Source organism: Trachymyrmex septentrionalis, unplaced genomic scaffold, assembly GCF_001594115.1.
Source record: "Trachymyrmex septentrionalis isolate Tsep2-gDNA-1 unplaced genomic scaffold, Tsep1.0 scaffold6, whole genome shotgun sequence".
Classification (NCBI taxonomy): Eukaryota; Metazoa; Arthropoda; class Insecta; order Hymenoptera; family Formicidae; genus Trachymyrmex; species Trachymyrmex septentrionalis.
The window spans coordinates 918,019-939,881 of NW_017305778.1; the positions used below are offsets into that span (position 1 = coordinate 918,019).

Genomic DNA, 21,863 nt, shown 5'->3' on the forward strand with positions numbered 1-21,863 from the left:
AACAGTATTTCCTCGATAATATCATTTATTATCGAAAAACGAGTTGTAAGTTGTAACTAGCATACAACAATCGTGATAACGTTTGTTTCTAAAAAAGTGTGAGCACAGTTTCACTGTAATTTCGCTTCTTCCTTCACTTTCCAGCGAATTAATTCCATGCAAGCGATGGCATCTTCTTTACTGTCATGACCACCAACTGGAATATATATCATTATTAAATATTATTTTAATTATTATGTGTCATTTATAGACACTTAATGTTCTACCCTTCTCATACAAAAAAATTATAAACTCACCATCATTTTGTATAATTTTTCTAAGATATTCGGAACAGAGATTTTTTAATGCCCTTTTTTGCGGATATCCATTTCTATGCGGAAACATGACGCTGGTATCCACGACGGTATCGTGTAGCAATTTTAAAGCTTTGAAATCACTTTCAAGACTGTGACCTACTAAGATCGTTTTATCCGAGAACATCGTGAGAAGAGTAGCTTGTACATCTAAAATATTCGTTGTCACGTCCTTCATGTCTTCTTCCGTAATTCCTGAAAACCTATTATAGCATAGAAAATTACAATCGTATACATAAATCAATAATTCGTCGACTTATATTCTAATAAGAGTTTTAGGTCTCTTATAATTTTTACAATTTACCTCGTATTGTAATCAATTATTGGATTTTGCGGTTTGACTAACGTTTCGTATATCACTTTACAATCTTCATCAATAATCGTCACTCTGGTTAGTTCTAAGCCTTGTGTGGTATAGCACATTTCACAATCGAGTGCGTAAACACCTTGCTCGTCTATAGAAACATCTTTGCACACGAAAAAAGAAATTAATATATTTGAATACATGTAAAGAGTGCAAGAGAATCTGAAAATACCTTACCTTTCGATAAAGTCGTAACATAACCACGAAGATTCTCATAATCTGTGTAATCCCACACATGCGTCTTTGCGTCGCAACAACCAAGAGCAGAACCGTATTGTTGGCAACAACTATACTTGCCTTCGCCTCTAACTGAAAACTTTCTGCCCCAATGATATATACAATTTTGTTGTCGTATAGCAAAGCCTTGTTTATTTATCATATACGCTTGGCCACACCGGCTACATATTCTCTCATTAGGCACTTTTGACAAAATGGTTTGGTTCCGCGAATTTGTTACATACATCTTCGCTCGTCCCTAAAATATAAAAACGTACTTTGTTGATAAATATTTCGTGCAAACAAGATATTTCCACATTTTATATTTATTATTACTTTGTATCTATTATCGTTTATTTTATCTCTCTTCATGTAATAATTTGAACAAATGTATATAATAATAATTTCTTCAATTATAATATTTTATCTGTATTGCCTTCTAACCTTTGTATCATCTGGGTGTTTACGCGGAAATCCGTTATCTCTAAGCTGCTGTTCCGACATAATCCATTTCTTAAGCATGTTGTAGAGCGCTGGTCCTTTAAAATCTGTTATACTTTTCTTGGTTTTAACTACACTCCAAGAACCTTTCGACTTGCGAACAAGAATAGCTTCGTGAGACATCATACCGCTTAAATTAACGAACTTCTCATTCGACTGATCTTGATCTACTTCCTTTCTTAATCTATGAGTCGCCAACATGCACGAATTTTTATATACCGCGAGTGCCTTGCATCTCTCGTGACACGCGAATTCTTCTCTGACGGCTCGTTGCGCTGCATCATCCCCATTTGTATAAATTTGCACGCATATATCGTGCATTACATTAATATAATACTGACGAACATTTAAGGGGAATTTTTGGGTAGCGACTTGCAGCGGTTCTGGACGCATGAGTTGAGGCACCTGCGTAAATAGAATTTTACGACAAATTTTTCAAACGTGTTAATTGGCTGCAAAACAGAAAGATCTGAGAATCTCTTTATCCTGCAGTCAATAAACAGGCTTCAAAAAACTTATCGTACGACAAAAACGGATGAATATAGGCCGATATTCATAGTCGAATCTTATATTTAAGACAATATTAAGTACAGTCTTAAAATGTCATGAACCAATCAGAAGATTGCATTAGCGATTTAAGACATTACTTAAGACGGTCTTAAAATAAGAACCAACTATGACTACCGGCCATAATATTAATCTAATTAATTCATGACATCTTTAGACTCTACTTAACCTGGGAGCAGGCACGTCCCGGTCATTTTGACCGAAATATATTTTCACATATACATATGTTATAACTAGAATACATGATTATATGTGATGATTATATGATTATAATTACAATAAGTAATAATTAATAAGAAAATGAGACCACAAACACTAATTACACTTACGTAAGTGAGTTTATACGTACTATTGCGTACCGGGACGGACGTGTTCCGTCTCAATGGATGTTGCATCATCCCTAATTTTTGTATCTAGCCATAAGCTAGTTCGAAGATGCAGGCAAAAAAGGGAAACAATCACGAAAAGCTGCCGAGCTTTTTCGTGATTGTTTCCTTTTTTTGATTTGTTACCTGCATTTTCGAATTAGTTTATGACCAGATCGCGGCCGGGCTGGCTATGAGAGCCAATAAAAGAAGTAAAAGAAGATTAACATAAGTGCGCGTGGTATGGTCTTTTAAACTGACCAAACATCAAAAACATATCAAATTTTATGTGATATATGATGATATATGTGTGTTTACGTCGCCTATTCTCGCTATATACTATACGAGAAAACATTTACGTAAAGGTAAAAATATAATAGTGCCAATAAATTGAAAGATATAAGTAGAAAGCGGAAGAGTGCGGTAAAATGACCGGTATGCGACCACTCCCAGGTTAAGATGGTCTTAAATATAAGAATCGACTATGAATACTACTATCCTAATGTCCATTTCTATATTAATGTAAATTAACTTTAATCTCTATTTAAGGAGATGCTAGAGTGACGGTCGAATTTAATAGATGTCGATAGTAGAAACTTTTTTAATTCTAAAAAAATGTCGATAATAGTAATATTTTTAATTCATTTCGTACATTACATCGTTCTGTTGTACTCAAATGCATACATCTATCCTTATCTAACGTATTACAAAGCCATTTCTTGCAAGATTTGGGCCAGTATTCATAATCCGTCCTTATTTTAAAACATATCTTAAGTAATGTCTTAAGATGCTAACCAAAAAGTTCTTTGATTGGTTTATGACATCTTAAGACTGTACTTAAGACAATCTTAAATATAAAATTCGACATGAATACCAGCCCGGCATCTATACTGCTAGACACAACTATTGCCATTTACCATTCTGAGTCTTTGCTAAGCATACGTATACACGTAAGTTGTAAATCAATATAAATCTTTTTAAGCTTTCTTAATTTCCATAAACTTAATTCGTTCAATTAATTCGACAAATAATGCAATGTTGATGCATCATTTTGTCCATATAAGTTGTAAAATTTTTGTATTAAGGAAACATCTATATATGTCAGATAACAGCTCTACTAGTTGAAAAATATAAAACCTGTTTTACAACGTGCTTTTTGTTTTCTGTTTCTTGCTTTTTTTTACATCTTGTCTTTTTTTATTATTCCGTTTTCCGTTTTCCTGTTGCCCGAGAAAAATCAACGAATTTCAGAAAAAAAAGAAAAACAACAAGAAATACAATTGTCAAAACGGTCACAAAGAGGGAAAAAAGCAAAATATAAAAAACAAGAAACAGAAAGCACATTATAGAATAGATTTAAGTTTTTACACTGCCCCACTTCTTAATTTTGCATTTATTTTAATCCTGTAAAAAGATTTTTTATTCCGTTTAGTCAATTCAGAAATTTTTATACAGCTTTATCAATAATATCGTCACTCCAGTATCAATTTAACTTATTTTATATTTAGTTTAACTTATTTTTTACTTTGTTTTAATTCTAAAAATAAGAAAAAGATGAAAGAAACAAACAAAGATTAAAGTTAATCTACATTGGTAGAAATCTAAATTGTATCATAATTAATAAGTTTTACAATTAAACTTACCACTTGCGGTATATGAGCGACGCGTACACCGCCCTTCGTAGTTTGCGCTATTGTTTTGTTGTCTACCACTTTAGTATCTGCGCAGAGCACCTTCGCTGCTGTCATTACGACCTTTTTTTTTTCCATCGCAAGAGATTTCGCATACGGAACATGAGCGATTCGAACGCGACCTGTAATACATATAACGTTAGCATTAAGTGATTTATTATTCATAATTGCGATTCATCATAAAATTAACAAATAATATGGACAGATTTGTCAAATTCGTCATTTTTACTTATAGTAATCTGCCGAGTACTGGATACTTCACTGAAAGTTGTCTATCTCTAAAACAAAAGACCTAAGTTCGATTCTCATTTCATCTTTAAATCGCATTAACAATTCCGCGATTGTGATTAGTGATTGGCAGTTACTTTTTAATCTGATTAGAACAAAGCAGTTACCGATTGCTTTGCTCTAACAGCTATAACTGGTTGAAAAATAATCGTCAATTGTCAACCACAATTGTGCAATCGTTAGTATAATAACGATTTAAAACCGTTATTGAACTATCGACACATAATGGACCAATAACATTGAGATTGACTTATTGTGATTGGTTGATTATGAATCGGCAGTCGAATCGGTCTGCAGAATAGTCTAATACGAGCTTTATTATTATGTATACGTATATATGGATGAATCTCAATGGATATTTTCCGATAGAGGATGAATATTTTTTTACTCTACATTGCAGTTGCAATCATTTTCCATGATAAAATTGAAATGTTGGAACATTCAAGATTCATCCTGTATACATATGGAAAAATGTTATATCATTGTAATAAAATTACTAGATGTAAAATCATTAAATACAAACATTTAATATTTGAAAAATTACGTTTCTGCTTGCTTCAATTCTGGCATTTGACCTTCAATTGGAGCAGCAGCAGCAGCAGTAGCTCTTGTTCGTAATCATTACATCAAGATCCTTAAATTCAACCAGACTGCCACAACATAAAATATTCTGATCCTAAATTTTTTAAAAGAATTGTTCAGGCAGATTTATTTTTTATAAAATTAAAAGGTGCGAAATTAAATCATTACGACTAAGTCCATTCATGACAACTATATAAAATTATACTGAAATAATGCATATAGAAGTGATTAACTCGTAATTGGCATATCGAATTCGATCATCCTGTATCCCTTTTATAATTATTAAGGTAATTAGAGAATTGAAGATCAATGAGTGAAGATAAGAGTAAAAGAATTATGAAGTCAAATAATAACCCAGAAATTCAACTCTAATCATAGAACTACATTATACGATCGACAAATGACGAATCACAAAATCTGACACCAGTTTAATTAGCTATTTAATCAAATAATACAATAACTTTGCATATATTCAACTTGCCATTCGTATTCGGTAGCATGTCATTATTACTTATCGATGAGGTAGATTCGACATATTCTTTATGTACTGAAACACGTGTGGTACTACTTGAAGACCGATCCACTAACGTAGATGTTGTTTGAGCCTTCATGTCAGCTGCTGCTTTCTCTGCTGCCTTTTCTGCGGCCTTTTCAGTCGCTGTTTTTTTCATCAAATTCCATCGCTCGCACATTTTCTGATACGGATTTGTATGTTTTTTTGGTAATTGACTAGGACCTATCTGCCGAGTGACACTTGTGGCCGCTGAAGGATGAGCAACTCTTTTCTTACGTTCTTCTATAATTTCTTCCATATTCTCAGTGTCATCTTTCACAGATTTTTTGACTGATACTAGTTTCGGATAGTCTGAAGCTTGATATTCCTAAGAAATGAATAAATAAATACAACATAAACCGTCGATATGTTATATAACTAAAATTATTACTATTATTAATAAATTTTTATTTTTTATTAGATAAATAAAGGAAATTTGAAGTATCTCTAATTAAAATTTATATTAAAATGCAAGAATTTTAATTAAAATACAAGAATGAAGTAACATTATACATATTGGCAAAAAATAAACTGTTTTGATAATTAATAAATTATAAATTATAAATTAGTGTTTTATATAACTATTTTTATAATTATAAAAAAGGATAAATGAACTCCTAAAGAAAATTATTTACAATTACATTTACATTTATTTATTATTTACCTCAAAAATTCTTAGGCATTCTTCTTGTACATCATGATCAGAATCTGATAGTTCCAAAATTTCATCAACGAAAGAATGATTACTGTCTACAAAACTATCAGATCTATCAGACGAATTTCTTTCGCTACTACTTTCTTTGTGCTTGCTAGATTTTCTGGGAGAGTCACTGGATCTCCGACTTGATTCTGAGTCACGCTTTTTATTACTTCTGCTCGATGTGTGCTTACTTGATTTAGAACTGGATGAATTCGAACTTGATTTATGTTTGTCGCATCGGCTAGATTTGTGATGATTATTTCGGTTTTTCTTCGGAGAGGTGTGTCGGTGCCTCCGCGAGTTCGAGTGCTCTCTAGTTCCTTGAAAAGAGTCTTTACTATCGCGGCTGCTTTTTTTGCTATCTTTGTCTCTGCTAGACGAGGAGCGGTGCTTATCTTTAGAATTTGATTTATCTCTAGATCTTTCCTTGCCCTTCTTCTCAGAACTATAATTTCTTTTATCTCTTTCTTTATTTTTATTATGACTCTTACGTTTTTCTTTTTCTTTATCAGTATCCTGCTTTACAGTATCTCTTTTATCTGATAATTTTCTCGAATCACTCTCTTTATATTGTTTAGATATATCGCTATTTTGTATATCACCTATTTTTTCATCATAATGATTGCTGTGTATTTTATTATCTTTATTGCTAGTTTGTTTATCTGTATCAATTCCTACATGTTGTAAATTTTCCTTCTCCTTCTCATTTACATCTTCCGTTTGCTCAGACTTTTTTATATTCGCCTTATGTTCGTCCGTAGACATATCTTCTATGGGTTCGTCATCGGAGAATCTAGGCTCAATGTCCAAAGAATAATCCTGAGAATCCTCGCTGGCTGACGCTTTCGCTTGTTCTAGCATTACAGAAGTGGATGCGTGATTGGAAGTAATGATCTCATCTATCATATCAAAATCAGGCTCAAATTGATTTAAAGTGGTATTGTTTAACTGCTGAACTGTCTGTAATGGTGCTTTGATTTTTCTAGGAACGTATTCCTCCCTTCTCTTTTTAGATTTCGGATAATATACCTCCTTAAATTTAGGTTGATAATCATTCGAATTACTATCGTCATACGAATTCGACAAAGATGTATCCAATTTAAATGTCGGTACATAATTTTGTACAACATCCTGATCGGTTGTATTCACTATTGCAGTGGGTTTGTATGTAACTTCAGGCGTAACTTGAGGACTACTCGATTCCTGAATGACACTCGACCATGGTTTAATTCTTTCTGGTGAAAATTTACGTTTCACAGCCACTCTACTCTCCCTGGTCGGCATATACGAGACCACAGGTATATGCCGTTTCTTCAGTTCCGCTATTGGCGTCGGGTTGTAGACGCAAGCAACTGGTTTTGTGATAGGTGTGGGCATCGCGACATGCTTTCCTATAATTGGCGTAGGATTGTGCATACAGACAGTGGAGCTAGAAGATAATGTCGGTTTAAGACCTTCCACTACTTGCGAGACAATGTTCTGCGAAACCTGTGAAACCTTCTCTGTATCAGTAACTTCTTGATCTGCAAGTACTTTCTTTACAGCTTCTGTTACTAGATGTTGCAGCATGTCAGGAGTCGAGGTCATAACATCAGCAGATTTGTTCTCCTGTATTTGACCTGCCGTCTGGGCCTCCACCACCCCAGCCACTCCTGCTGTACTTCCTGCATCTTCTACATAAAGTAAAAATATCTCATTATACCTTTATCCTTTTTCATATTGACTGCTATTTAATGAACCGGTTTGTAAATAATTTCTCAAAAAAAAAATGCAATCTGTTAACTTTATAAACTTCTTCCATATTTAACAAATTATTTTAAACTTTCTTTTTTTTAATTTTAGATAGTCTAAAATTAGACTATCAGCCCGACATTCAATCTAATCTTCAAATTAAACATATAAAACAATTAATAAAATTATAAAAATATAAAGATTAAACTATTACATTAAGAATTAAATTATTTTGTAAAAGAGTGTATCTTTTATCTATACGCAATTAATGCAAGCTTGTACATTTAATTTCCCAAAATATTTAAATCATTAATTTTAAAAATATCTTGCATATTTAATCTTGCAAATTATTTTAAACTTCTTTTTTAAACATTTAGTATATCAGACCACAAGTAGTTTAAATTTACTGAAAATATGTTTAAAACACCTAAAAAATCTTCAAATTAGACATATAAAACAATTAATAAATAATGAAAAATATTGTAAAAATGTGATACTAACATGATTAACATTATCATTATTATAACATTAAGGATTAAATTATTTTTTGTAATAATCTTTAACAAAAAGGTATTATATACTTAATTCATTTGATTTTCCACAATTCTTTGTCTTCCCTGGTACAGTGAACAAAGGAAGCAAACAAAGAATTTGCAAAGTCAAAATCTCATAAGGTTTGATTCCACTAATGTAATATTAACTTTAATCTTGGTTTAATTTACTGTTTATCCTTTTCTAATTTTTAGAAAAATAAAAATCATTCTTTAAATTAGAAAAAAATAAAAAATAAATTGAAACAAAATTAAAGTCAATTTTACATTGATAGAACCAGGCCTAAATGATTGCGACTCAGCAACGTGCAAGGAGAATAACACAGTTAACACGTAGTTTTTCTTAAAATTCAATCAATTGGAATAAAGATCCTTTCGCGCATTAAATTACGTCAGAAAACTTCAGAGTCGCGTGCCTCGAGGAAGACCACGGAATCGCACGGTCTTACCTCGCTTGGCGTGTTTGAAGTGGCAATAAGGCCGATCGCATGAGCCGCCGTCATAAAACGGGCAATTTATCGTTTTGAAGTAACCGGTTGAGGGCAACATAATAACTGATTCATCGCACTCCACGCTTCGGGGAGGCCATTCTTCGTGTACGTCGTCCTTCTCACGGTGCAACTGTACGCAATTAACGCAACGTGCTGATAGACAGTACGTGCGACATGCTCGGCAAAGTAATATTCACGCTACTCTCGCACGAGGAGATTTTTGTACGCCGGTCGCCGAAATTAAGAAGAAATCAAATGCAATGAGTCCCTATCGGAATCAATTGAAATCCACCTAAATCGGAGGTTATGGTTCTACGAGTTCTACACACACCACCGTTCGGTCGTATTCGACGCATGCGAGAGGGCGCCACCGTGTAAGCTGCTGCACATAACTGCGTAGCGGCGTAGCGACCTCGTTCTTGGATTTTGGATTCCGTTCTGAACCGTCGCTACGAATATATCTATGAAAAATATAATAATTTCTAAAATCTTATCTCAATCTATGTAGATTTCCGTAAAAATTTTTCCTAAGTAATGACATTCTTTACTCATCTAATTTTTTAGTTCTGACATTCTACAAACCTTTACTGTACTTTGGGCATCCTTAGGATATTTCTTGGAGAGAATTTCTCCAATTTAGATCTCCATTTTAGTCTCTATTCTATTCTTATTCACTGGATTAACCAAAAAAGAAATTTTATTTAAAAATTTTAAAAAACTTTGATGTGTTGGCTACAAGAATATTGAATAGAAAAATGGAGATTTATTCTGTTAAAAATTTTAAATTTTGACTTTGAAAGCGCCTTCATACTTGCTCTCTTTAAGTCAAAATAGGAATCACTACTTGATGCATTTATTGAAATTTTACAACTTTTATATGAAATATTTTTTTCTCAAATGTTTTGTTTTCAATATTTCACCTGTCTAAAACTTTTTTGTCACCTTGCATATAACATGTTATTTATTTAAAGCTAGTCCTTATAGTGCTTAATAAACTTTTATAGTACTTATTATAAACTTTTGTATATATTTTTACAATTTTCAGTTCAAGCAAACTACGCAATTATTTGACAGTCTATACAGCTTTAGAATAAAGTTAAAGTATGTAATATTACCAGTTAAACTGATAATTTAATATTACTGATGTTAATAAGCATCTGTCAATTTAATTTGTGATATTACGTATTCCATGAGGATGAAGATTACATACTTCAGTTTTGTTTTAAGACCGTAGAGTTTCAAGACCGTAAATATAACCGCGCAACACACAGTTTGCTTAAACTGAAAATTCTAAAAATTTACACAAAAATGTTATTAGGCATTAAAACCCGTCTTAACCGAATATGGCTTTCTTTATTCATTTGTGTTGAACATTTCTCAATCCATTTACTTAATATTGAAAATTTACGAGATATTTTATACTTCACGTAAAAATTTATCAGAATAAAGTATAAAATAAAATATTTTGTCTTTTTTTTAAATATCTTTACTTTAATATTTTTATATTTAAAATAATTAGAGGAATCATATTATGTAAAGAAATTATATAATTTCTATTAATAATAATATAATTTCGATTAATAATTCTATTTTAGAAAATGCAATGGAGATGAACCTCTGTTCTTTTTTAACTCTTTCGTTTAGAAAAAAACATGACCAATATACGTCTTCCTCGAATCCGTTCCACTTTTATTTGAAACATTTCTTTCATTAACAATTTTGGAGAAAATTGTCTGTTTAAAATAAAGGGACATTCCGTAAATACGCGCACGCGAATTTTGGGACACCCTATATACATAATTGATCCTACGTATCGCTATTATGTCATTCGAAATTGTCAAAAATAAATATACGGCAATAGTTACTAATGTGTCATAAACAATTACAGATTTACGTGATTTTGTTGAGACACACTTTTGGTGACACACTTTCATGAAATGTTTTGAAAGTCATTTTGGTTTATATTGATAAACTTAATTGGCTAATCTGACTATCAAATTATAAAAATAGCTATTTCACAATTGTCGAGGGACATGGGAAGTGGAATAGGTTAATCACACTCTGATGAGCGATTTGTGATTTATGAATCCGAGTTTATTTCCGTCTGCTCACATACGCAGTTTTGTTTTCGTTTAAAACATCGCTCTATCTATGAAGTTATTAATATATGTGTCGCTTCGCTTATAAGGAGTAGTGCTTCAATATTGTATGGAGTGATATATCCTAATTAATACCTAAATTCTAAGCAGAATCGTAAGGTTCGTAACTAAGTCGCTTATTTCATAATTCTAAGAAAATGTCAAGTGTTTCCGTTCTGCCAATATATATTTAGACGTCAATATCTACAAATATAATTACACATTACGCAAGCTATTCGAGTGACAAAAAACGCAATCTTCTTGTTACATGTCTGATGAAACCTTGAAGCGTATACGCAAGAAATGATCGGAGGAAAAACGTATAAATCAGCAGATACCACAATATTTCGTCGATACAATGGACTGTCTGATTTATTACACATCCGTGCTGATAATTTCTTTCAGCCTCTTCTACGCATATGCCAAGTACAAACTGTCCTATTGGAGTAGACGCGGAGTGAAAAGTCCTCCGACACATTTGTTCTTTGGTAATTTCAAGGACTGCATCACCCTGAAGAAGTCACCGGGTGATAAGATGCGCGAAATCTACAATAGTGCCGATCCAGATGATCCTTACATCGGTTTTTATATCTTCCATAAACCTCTATTGCTCTTGCGGGACCACGATCTGATCAAACAGGTGATGATCAAAGATTTTGACGTCTTCCCGAATCGGCGATTTGGTTCAGGCAGTCAGAGGGACCCGATAGGCCTGGACAGCATCTTGTCCATGCATCAGCCTAGATGGAAATACGTGAGAAATAAACTAACCCCAGTTTTAACCGGACAAAAACTAAAAAACATGCTACCGCTGATGATAGAGAGCGGGAAGCCCATGTTGAACTTCATGGAAAACTTACCGACGAATGAGGATGGCTGGAGTGAGTACGAGATGAAGGATATCAGTAGTCGTTATACCACCGATGTTTTGGCTTCCCTGACGTTTGGTATTGACATAAACTCTTTCGACGATAATGAAACCGCTTTTTGTAAAACCGGTAAGATCTTGCACTGATTTTATTGGATCCGTAAAACATGCAGCTTTTGCACATATATTACTTTAATTGATGAAAATTTTTCTGAAATTTCCTTCATAATTTTTCATAATTTTTATATAAATTTCAGAATTTTTCATAATTCCTGCATTTTATAACTTATTAAAAAATTTCTCGAATATTATAAAAATTAAAACTTTTCAGAAGTGTAAGGAAAGTTCACATTTTTTCTAGAATTCTTTATACACTGTATACACATATGAATTCTGAGAATTTCAATAAGATTTCTCATTCTACATTTTTTGAAGAAAGTAATTAAAATTTAAAAAGAGTTTAAGATTTTTTTTCAGAAATGTTCGTAGATTTAAAATATTTTTGTAACAAGTTCTTACAAATATTAAATATTAAAAATATTATGCAATATTATAAGAACTTTTTTTATCAGAATATAATCTGCTGGGGATCAGGAAATTGTTTATTTTTTATTGTGTATAAAAGAAAAGAATGTGCTATATCATTTATCAGATACATATACATATATAATTATATGCATTATATAAATTACGTAAGATGTCATATATTTGCAGGTGTAACAATCTTCAGAGGTTTTATGCGCGGAATTATATTCATTATTCAGTTCTTCTTACCTGATTGGGACTTTTTAGTCATACCGTTCATTAAAAGACCTGCGAATTATCTTCGCAATATTTTCTGGGACTCCATGAATACCAGAGAAAGGCTGGGATTTAAGAGAGGAGACATGATAGATTCCATGTTGGCGCTCAAAAATGGAGAACAAAATCCCATTTACAGTAAAGATTGCATTTGACTTATAAAGTTGAAAAGTAACAACTATCACGTCAATAACACTTACATCTACATAATGTAATCTAATATGGTCTATTCTGCTATTAATATTATAAATTTCAATATATTTCTGCTATATGCGTTGAACCTACGATAAATTATCGCAAAAAAGAAGAATAATGAACAAAAAATCGTAAAATTTCTTAGTATTAATTAATGCCATCGTTTAATCATTTATGTCGTAGAGTTTGAAGGAGATAATTTAGTGGCGCAGCCCTCCAGTTTATACATAGCTGGATTCGAGGCTACCGCGACTGCGATAGCTTATGCTCTGCATGATTTGGGACATCATCCAGAGCATCAAGACACTATATACAATGAAATACAGACGCAGTTATCGGGAAAAGAATTGACCATGGATCTGATCAATGGATTGTCTTTCTTGGACTCTGTTGTAGTTGAATCACTGAGACTACATCCTCCTCTACCTGTTACTGACAGAATAACTACAAGGGATTATGAGGTGAGTATATACACAAGTAGCTTTATATATTCAATAAAAGAAAATCGATTAAAATGGATAGAAAAAGATTCAATTTATCGCGAATGTATACTTCTGAAAATCTAAATCTGTTTCAGTGCCCAATGCCTTTTTATTCATTTATATGAAGTATATTTTTTATATCTTTAAAAATATAAGTTTAGTTTTTAAAAGTGAATACTGCTTAATTCAAAATTCTGAATATAGAAAAATCAGTTTTTCAATCTAATTGAATTCAATTGAATCCAAAAAAAGGTTTTTCCGTTCAAAATACGCGTTCAGATTAAATTCAGATTAAAAATTCATCGCGACATTGTTGGTATTGACGACAAATTTGCTTGCTTTCTTATATCTCTTCTTCTCAGAATAATTGAGTCATTCCTTCTCTAATCTAAGGTATACCTTGAAATTCAGCTCACTTGTCATGATAATCCACGCATGTGATTGGGTAATCTTGCTACTTACCCAACAGCTAAAATTTACCAAAAGATGGATCAACCGGCCCTTAAAAATCATTTCATCCTTGTTGTTTGTCAAATGTTAAACAAAGATAAATGATGCTCAGCGTTGTCAGCATGAATTGGATCATGGTCTACGATTGATGGTCCGACCGCGTTCAGTAGAATGTTTATTTCGCAATGATTGAAAGTTTTTTCGCTAAAATAGGATTATTCTTCTAAATTTATATATTCCTTTAAAAAAATATAATCCATTTAGAAAGAAAACTTCCACTTCTACTGAACATGATTATTGGCAGTCGCGAGACTCGCTAATTAACAATTACCGATAAGATGTTAGAAAAACTCACTATTGCATTCAAAAACTATTATAGTCTCGACATTTTGGTATATAATTAGGATTTTCTTAAAATAATCTCAGGAATTTACTCTTAAACATTGTTACGATCTTTTATTATTAGATTTATATATATATATATGCGTCATTTTTAGTTGCCAAATTCTGGGTTAATAATCGAGAAGAATGTTCCGGTGTATGTTTCTATAAATGCGATAAATCAAGATCCTAAATACTTTTCCAATCCGCAAGACTTTATTCCATTGAGAACAGAAACGAAGGAAAGAAAAAAGTTTTACGAATCCTTGGCATTCGGTATTGGATCCCGATCATGTATAGGTGAGTTAGAAAATATTCATATATAATTCGAAAGACATTACTTTTCTTATAAGTGTATATTATTAGAAATTTATATTGTAATTTATATTGAATTTCAGGACAGAGATTTGCCCTATTAATTGTAAAAGTGGCCATAATTATGATCATCTCGAATTATACTATATCTTACAAAGCAAATAAGAAACATGACAAGAACGCTATTCACGTATTCACATACGCACCAGATGGTCTGTATGTTAAATTCAAGAAACGTAATTAGGCATTTACTTCAAATTAACATAGCGTATTTTACTTAATTTTATTTCCATAATATTAAAGTTAAATTCGTGTGTTATATTTTAATGTTTTTATTTTGCACATATTTATCCGATTTAGCTCTCAATAAATGTTAAAAAAATGAAATAGATCACAACGGTATAAACACGAGTACAAAATATTACTAAGATTGTATATTTGTTTAAAAATGTATAATAGAATATTTTTTAAAATAGTCTCCGACTTAAGCTAGTACATACACTTTCCGTAACAGTAACCGTAAACGTAACATAGATTTTCGACCAATCGCGTTGCTCGATTCGATCGTCCGTAACAATCAAGCAACGCGATTGATCGAAAACCTTACTGTTACTGTATAGAAAGTGTGTGACTAACTTTAGAGCTATGGCACATAAAACACTTATGCTTATTTTCACCAATATAGATTAACTTTAAATTCGGTTTAACTTACTCTTCGTCTTTTTCTAATCTTTAGAACTAGAAAAAGAAACGGACATTAAGCAATGACATGTAAGTAGTAAAGAAATCAACATGTTGGATTGGCTACTGTTTATGTTATGGCCTTACGAACTCTTATTGCTTACATTTTAATATAAGTTTTTTTTGTGCGTCATAGCCCTTACGCTTTCAATAAATATTTTTTAAAATGAGGCATAGACAGAAGAGATGTAAAGAAGAGTACAAAATGTTATCGCAAAGATTGTATATTTACAAATGTATAACAATATAATAATATATATATCTCTTTAAATAGTACAATACGTTACATTCTTTAAAATCGATTTATTATTATGTATACGCACATGTCTTGTATAATTAACGGATAAAAGGTGTACGATTTCTATTCAGGTAACTATGCATTATATAAAATATCCGTCGTACACGAATTTCGATAGTGTAAGTCATGTATTCATATTTGTCATTATTTGTGCTTTCTTAAGATGTACTCTATTATATACTCGATTTTTGTCGTGGTTCTCCTATTTACACAATTTTATTATGCAGAATGTCACGAAAAAATTAAATTACATTTTATTAGATTATATCGCAAGTAATACATGCTAATACACTCACAAAAGAAATATAATGTATTGTTGTGTATATGCATGTATCATGTATTATACTATTAAATACTTATACCTATTATATTGCGAGGTCAACAGTCTTATACTGTTAACAATTAATAAAAAGATGATTTCTTAAAGATCTTTTTGAACACAACGTGTCATGCATGACAAGATTCGCAATTATGTGTTACAGTTCAACTTACAGTTTTGTTTCATGTTTCACTCGTGTTCGGAGTAATTGACTCGGTCGTAGAACACCATGAGAATTGTTCGAATAACAATTATTAGACATAATGTTAGACGCGCCGTACTCTGCATTAGGATTGGTGGCATTGTTCTCTTCATTATTTTCGTATATGTGACGCCTCTGCAAGATTTCATCGTAATTATGAACATGATTGGCCTTCATCTGTGCTTCCGAGTCCGTTTCATCTTCATTATCAGCACTATCTACATCGCCTGAAAAATTTCAATGTTGTTAAAAATGTGATCCGTAATTAATTAACTTGAATTGTCTTAAAAATTTCTGCAATGTAATATAGATCTCTTACAGAAATCCAACTTAATACTAGAAGATAGTAATTAATTACTTATTTTAAGTACAATAGTACTTTTAATGCTCAAAATATGTAATTAATCACTACCTTCCAGTACTACATTTCTGTAAGCAATTATTAATTTTTTCTCCAATATAGAGAAAGAGATAAGAAGTGTACTCACCGTCGGAGCTATTGGTGGATGGAAGATAAAAACGCGAAGAATATATTTTATTATTTCCCATGCGACGCTCTCGTTCTCTCACGGCGCTGTTAGGATTATATTTGAATTCGCGAGGTAACGTATAACTCCTAGGTAACGAGACTTGGCTACCTTCCATGTCGCTGACTTCCGCTTCTCCATCGCCCTCACCTTTAGAACTTTCTTCGACACCGTTCTGATTCACATGCAATCTGATGAAATGAAATTTGAATCAACTGACTCTTCCGAATTGGTTGTTCAAACATCGATTGTACTTTTATTACCTATGACTGAGATGTCCAGGCGGTGACCAATGGGGATAATGATGCGGAAGACATCGCGGTGCTAATAATATCTCCGGCGTGTCCGCCCGTTCTCGTTGAGAAGCTGCTCTCCATGGATTCGAGGGATTAGGATAATACGGAGAGGAAGGTGGTGGAGGTAAGAGGCAATGCATTTTGATGGGCGGCCAAGACGATAAGGCATTACCACCGTTCTGCTCGCAGAACGATGGCGGAGACGTGAATAATGGGGAACTCGGAGAAGTATGCAGTTTCGTGTTTGGTGGTGGTTGCTGATTAGATGCGGAAGGGGAGGACGAAAAAGAGGATGTAGAAGCGGAAGGAGGTGGGAACAATTTACCTTCTTTGATCTCCTCCTGTATCGCTCGCAATTCTCGCAGTTGTTGTTGTTTTTTTTCTTTCAGTTTCTCGCGTATTAATGTGACATTCAATGAGCCACTGATTGCCATATCAGTTTCGTCTTTGTGTTCGTTGGAACCATCGTTCTGTATTGAGAGATTAATTATATTGTAACAGCAGTCTTATTGCAATACGCAATGAGAGCAAATACGCAAAGAGAGGAAATCAGAACATAAAGTGAATGTGTTTATTCCTCACGTACAATGAACGTTAGCAAAATATATACAACATAATTTTTTTCAATATAATCGCTCAATTTTGTAACACATTTAGTATAACTGTCTGTAAGACTTTTGATTCCGTTTATAAAAAAAGGTTTCTGGCTATTCTCAAAATTCGAAAAGTCACACACTTCCTAAACTCTAATGATGATATTCGGTCACTCGAACTCTATACTTGAATAGTACACATTAAATGCTGCTTTATATAAAATATCTAAATACAGTGGCATAATTTAATCAATCTTAATAATAAAATAATACGTATACTTTAATTAAATATATCGTGACAATATCATTATTCATTTAAAATATTTATATGCTTTTACTTTACTAACTTCATATACACATAGTAGTAATCTAGTGTAATGCAAGTGACTAAATTCGCTATAAAACAACTGAAACTTGAAATTTTCTCATGTTCAGTGCTGGGTTCAGATTCCCATCTAAAATGGGTCAATTCTAAGCAGACTTGTAAGGCTCATAACTTGTTCTCGTAAGATTTGTAAGCACTTATGACTGGAGTTGTAATTCTATGCGTTATCGTAAAACATACGACTGTTCGTAAATGCTTACGATTTCTCGTAAATTTTACGGCTAGCAAGAAGTTATCTGTAAAAATATTACATAAAGTTATAAGCATTACAGTTTGTCAAATAAAAAGTATTTCCGTTATTTTTATATATAATGAACGTCGATATTTTATATAGTGGACTTTTAATTGAAGAAGAATATAATAGGTATTGTTAAAAAATATACTAACTGTAAATATCACTGTTAATATTATTATTATAAATATAACCTATTTTTAAGAAATCACATGCGAATGTTAAGAAGATATATAGGGGGTGTTACAAATTTGTACCAATTACTATAGATTTAATCCATAAAATTGAACCATATTACAATTCATCAAATTCAAGAATCCCCTTACATATCAAAGTAAGTAATAAATATATTTCTGAAATTTTGCTGAGCATCTAAAGATAAATTTAAGGAAGCTTTAAGTACAAGATCTGACTATAAATACGGACATTAAAATAACATACCACATGTCATACGATTGTAACGATCAGAAGAATTCCGATTGGATCACTTTATGAATGGACCACAGCCATTCACAGCAACCGATGCCTAAGGCATTTTTCGCTAATAAGTGGCTGATATTTGTAAATCATAACGTTCAATCGTTACAATTTTACGATTTTACAATTTAACGACACGTTTGCTTAGAATTAACCTATAAGTGTTGCCCAGGTACCACTTTATCCTTCTTGTTTACCAAATGTTGAACAAGAATGATATGATACTCGAACGGCGTTCGTGTGGAAATCCGAACACATCCCTGCATACAGTTCTGATTTTTTGCTGCTTCCGATTTCGATTTTGTTTAATTTGTTAAAGAAAGTCCTGATACAAAGTTCCACTTAACGTTCGCAATATTCTTGAAGTCATTTACAAATGTTAACAAGGACAAACGGTGCTTGCGAAGCGACTAAATGGAAGCCTTTATGGGCCAAATGCCAGTGATAAATTATAGTTAGCTTAGAATTTAGGAAGCGATGCATATATTTTGAGGGCAGCCAAAAATCTTGTTCGCAGACAAAAGACTTGTGGATCATTATACAAAAAGTGTAACAAAACTGTTCGATTATATTGAGAAATGATGTATGCATTTTGCTAACGTATATAGTATTATATACTTTAAAGGAATAAATAAGTTCAGTTTACTTTCTAATTCGTAGATTTGTAACAAATATCTACCTGTACTACATTAGAAGATATCGGTTTCTTCCAAAATGGAATCAATTGCCGCGAGCCATTGCCCATGTTGAGCCACTGTTTTGAGTCACCTACCGCCGCTACGGAACTCATCACCGTGCCCTGCGATTGTGGTGGTGGAGGCGGAACAAAACTGGTTGGTTTCTTCTTCTTGCGATTCGGATTTACAACAGCCGTTGGATTTGCAAAACGGCAATTGAACACACCTGGTATGCCGCCGTTACTTAATTTAACTTTCCTCATGCTAATGCTAATATTAACTTTCTTTCCCTCGTTATAGTCTATTTGTTTCTCTTCCGCATTGTCCTAAAAGTTAAAAAAATTTTATAACGATGCCTCCAAGGAAAGAAATCTGTCTCATACCATACCTGATTCGATAACGTAGTGAGATTTGAACCAGTCATTCTTCCACCAGCTTCATACCTTAATCTTCTTACATGAAAAAATCTGTAACAAAAATGGAAAATTAATTTAACTATAAATATTTTCATTATATAGATATGTAATTCTATAATTCTACTAGTATTCGCTTAATATTGTAATCACTTATTAAGAATTATATTTATTTAATATTTATTAAATTTACACTCTAATTACTACACAAATTTTTATTTCACTTTTATATGTGAATTTAATCATATTACTATATAAATATTCATTAATAAAATAAAACAAAATATGTTTACCTGTAATATAGACCCATGAAAAACATGCCACCAAAAAATAAAGCTAGTAGAAGAAGTACTAGAGTAACTGGATGTAGATGATGTTGGTGAGACAAAAGATCGGCACGATTAACACCAGCTATCCACACGCCGATGAGTAAACTGTTCTCTAAGAACATTACAGTGTAAAATATCACCTGAAAAAAATAAAAAACATAACATTAACATAATAGATTGTCATTCAGATGTAGATAGTACTAACCATTTTTTGACGGTGATTCGTCTCATGTAGATTAACGTATGCAAATATATATACAAAAGCAAGGAGGGAAGCGAGGAAAGTCTTCCTAAAAAGCGAAAGACGCTCGCCACCATGGAAAAGTCCGTCCGGCGTGAGCAGTAACCACGTCAGCATGGACAACCAGTGGAGAGCCATCACGATCAGTAGCCACTGTCCGCCGTACAACGAAGCGTACGCGACCAATGCTCCGACGCGAGCACTCACTGTCCCCAGACGCCAAAATAATTGCGCCAGCACTCCTAACCATGTTAGCACTAAACGTTCTAGATTACGCAGACGCGCAGCACCTTTGCTGAAACTGGCAACCGCCCAGCACACACTCCATAAGGACAGTCCTGCTGACACTAGTGTCAATTCCTTTAATTTACCGCCGTCCTTGCTCTCACGTTCAGTCAATTTCTCGGCTTCTGTCCTATCGCCATCGGTAACGCCGAACAAGATGTAGAGCTGCAGAAGTAGCATTGGAGCGGCCTCACAGAATGCGTGTATCAGCCGTAATACACAAAGCTCCCGTACCTGAGATGAGACTTATAATGAAACGAAAGAGACGACGGAAGAATGTTCTTCTTTCCAAAAATGTTTACGTACCTCGTGTTTTACGAAAGTTAAATTTACTGGAATAAATAATTTGAAGTATCTCCATAGTACACCGACTTGGGTGGAGTGAAGTAATAGAACGCAGCCTACAGTCCAATTGCCAATTCTCTTCACTGGATTTACATGACAATTGTTTGGTGCGTTTGTTAATTTACCTCTAGCGCCCCAGAGATACCATCGCAAACTAACGATCTGCAAAAATAATTATATAGTATATAATTATAACGATGAAATTGCAAAACAATGTAGAAGTTTCATCAAACACAAACCTGAGAAATCAACAGAGAAGTTGCTATAAAAGTGATGCTCAATGGAAATAGTATGGGCGATGTTGTTGCTTGATGGGCAAGGGCATATATCATCGCAAAATCAAAGACAACATCGCAGAAATAGGATGCTAATGAAATAATGTTAAATAATACATCACACAGGGGTAAAAATTCATGCTGATGTTGTGGTTGATGACACTGGGCCATAATGGGCTTTTATTGCCCATTTGGAATATTTAGCAATTTTTTATTTCACTTATCTGAATCCACTCTCCTCTTCCTATAAAATAAAAATAAAATGTTACATATCTTATCAAATTATAAAATAATAAATAAAAAAATAAAAAAATAAATAAGAGAAAACATGTAAACAAAATTAATTTCTTCCAAAGATAAAAATATTAGCTCCAATCATAAAAATCAAATTAAGAATAAAAAAAGTTTATATATTGTACTATTATTTTTGCATTATTTCTAACTTCAAATTTTACAAACTTAAATGTAATATTAGGTGTAGTAAAAAGTCATCGCGTATTTTTTAGCTCAAAGTTGTATATACAATATCTTCGTCAATAATGAATGAAATTCAAATTTAAAAAAAGGGTTTTAAAGCTTGAAATCTCTACTTTTAAAAGCTTATCACATTTTTTAAGTTTATATGAGTTTGATAATTTTTACATA

At 32.6% G+C, this 21,863-nt stretch overlaps 4 protein-coding genes across 5 annotated transcripts in view; 1 reads left to right on the forward strand and 3 right to left on the reverse strand.

Annotated features, from left to right (window-relative positions):
- LOC108752295 (RNA exonuclease 1 homolog) lies at positions 1-9,250 on the reverse strand. Its single transcript, XM_018493026.1, has 9 exons — positions 8,912-9,250; positions 6,145-7,853; positions 5,409-5,808; positions 4,010-4,179; positions 1,378-1,839; positions 895-1,192; positions 658-820; positions 297-556; positions 1-196 (listed from the first exon to the last, which is right to left on the reverse strand). Exons 1-9 carry the CDS (start codon positions 9,009-9,011, stop codon positions 111-113), a joined length of 3,648 nt encoding a protein of 1,215 aa, XP_018348528.1. The 5' UTR covers positions 9,012-9,250; the 3' UTR covers positions 1-110.
- Positions 9,251-11,113: 1,863 nt separating this feature from the next.
- On the forward strand, positions 11,114-14,890 carry LOC108752296 (cytochrome P450 6k1-like). 2 transcript variants are annotated; one of them, XM_018493028.1, is made up of 6 exons: positions 11,135-11,211; positions 11,381-12,089; positions 12,674-12,898; positions 13,139-13,416; positions 14,385-14,568; positions 14,667-14,890. In XM_018493028.1, exons 2-6 carry the CDS (start codon positions 11,450-11,452, stop codon positions 14,825-14,827), a joined length of 1,488 nt encoding a protein of 495 aa, XP_018348530.1. In that variant the 5' UTR covers positions 11,135-11,211; positions 11,381-11,449; the 3' UTR covers positions 14,828-14,890. The 2 variants fall into 2 exon arrangements, with proteins under 2 accessions (XP_018348529.1, XP_018348530.1); XM_018493027.1 differs by having other exon boundaries at positions 11,114-12,089.
- Positions 14,891-15,042: 152 nt separating this feature from the next.
- Positions 15,043-21,389, reverse strand: LOC108752202. Its single transcript, XM_018492878.1, has 9 exons — positions 21,183-21,389; positions 20,905-21,114; positions 20,278-20,832; positions 20,037-20,212; positions 19,719-19,797; positions 19,333-19,656; positions 16,934-17,436; positions 16,632-16,861; positions 15,043-16,370 (listed from the first exon to the last, which is right to left on the reverse strand). The coding sequence occupies exons 1-9, from the start codon at positions 21,387-21,389 to the stop codon at positions 16,111-16,113; spliced, it is 2,544 nt and encodes an 847-aa protein (XP_018348380.1). The 3' UTR covers positions 15,043-16,110.
- Positions 21,390-21,403: 14 nt separating this feature from the next.
- LOC108752297 (mannose-1-phosphate guanyltransferase alpha) overlaps positions 21,404-21,863 on the reverse strand; it is a 6,490-nt gene continuing 6,030 nt past the window's right edge. The window contains exon 6 of the mRNA XM_018493029.1: positions 21,404-21,462. The gene's annotated coding sequence lies outside the window, so the exon portion shown is untranslated. The remainder of the gene's footprint in view (positions 21,463-21,863) is intronic.

What these genes read in the sequence shown, in the direction of transcription:
- LOC108752295 (XM_018493026.1), bottom strand. Translation starts at nt 9,011, where the DNA reads ATGTTGCCCTCAACCGGTTACTTCAAAACGATAAATTGCCCGTTTTAT. An exon ending in AATGCCTAAGAATTTTTGAG is followed by an intron (nt 5,809 to 6,144) that starts GTAAATAATAAA and finishes TTCATTTCTTAG; the next exon opens with GAATATCAAGCTTCAGACTA. An exon ending in ATAATTGATTACAATACGAG is followed by an intron (nt 557 to 657) that starts GTAAATTGTAAA and finishes ATGCTATAATAG; the next exon opens with GTTTTCAGGAATTACGGAAG.
- LOC108752296 (XM_018493027.1), top strand. Translation starts at nt 11,450, where the DNA reads ATGGACTGTCTGATTTATTACACATCCGTGCTGATAATTTCTTTCAGC. An exon ending in AGAACAAAATCCCATTTACA is followed by an intron (nt 12,899 to 13,138) that starts GTAAAGATTGCA and finishes TTTATGTCGTAG; the next exon opens with AGTTTGAAGGAGATAATTTA. An exon ending in TAACTACAAGGGATTATGAG is followed by an intron (nt 13,417 to 14,384) that starts GTGAGTATATAC and finishes CGTCATTTTTAG; the next exon opens with TTGCCAAATTCTGGGTTAAT.
- LOC108752202 (XM_018492878.1), bottom strand. Translation starts at nt 21,389, where the DNA reads ATGGCCCAGTGTCATCAACCACAACATCAGCATGAATTTTTACCCCTG. An exon ending in CGAATCACCGTCAAAAAATG is followed by an intron (nt 20,213 to 20,277) that starts GTTAGTACTATC and finishes TATTTTTTTCAG; the next exon opens with GTGATATTTTACACTGTAAT. An exon ending in TTCATGGGTCTATATTACAG is followed by an intron (nt 19,798 to 20,036) that starts GTAAACATATTT and finishes TTTTTGTTACAG; the next exon opens with ATTTTTTCATGTAAGAAGAT.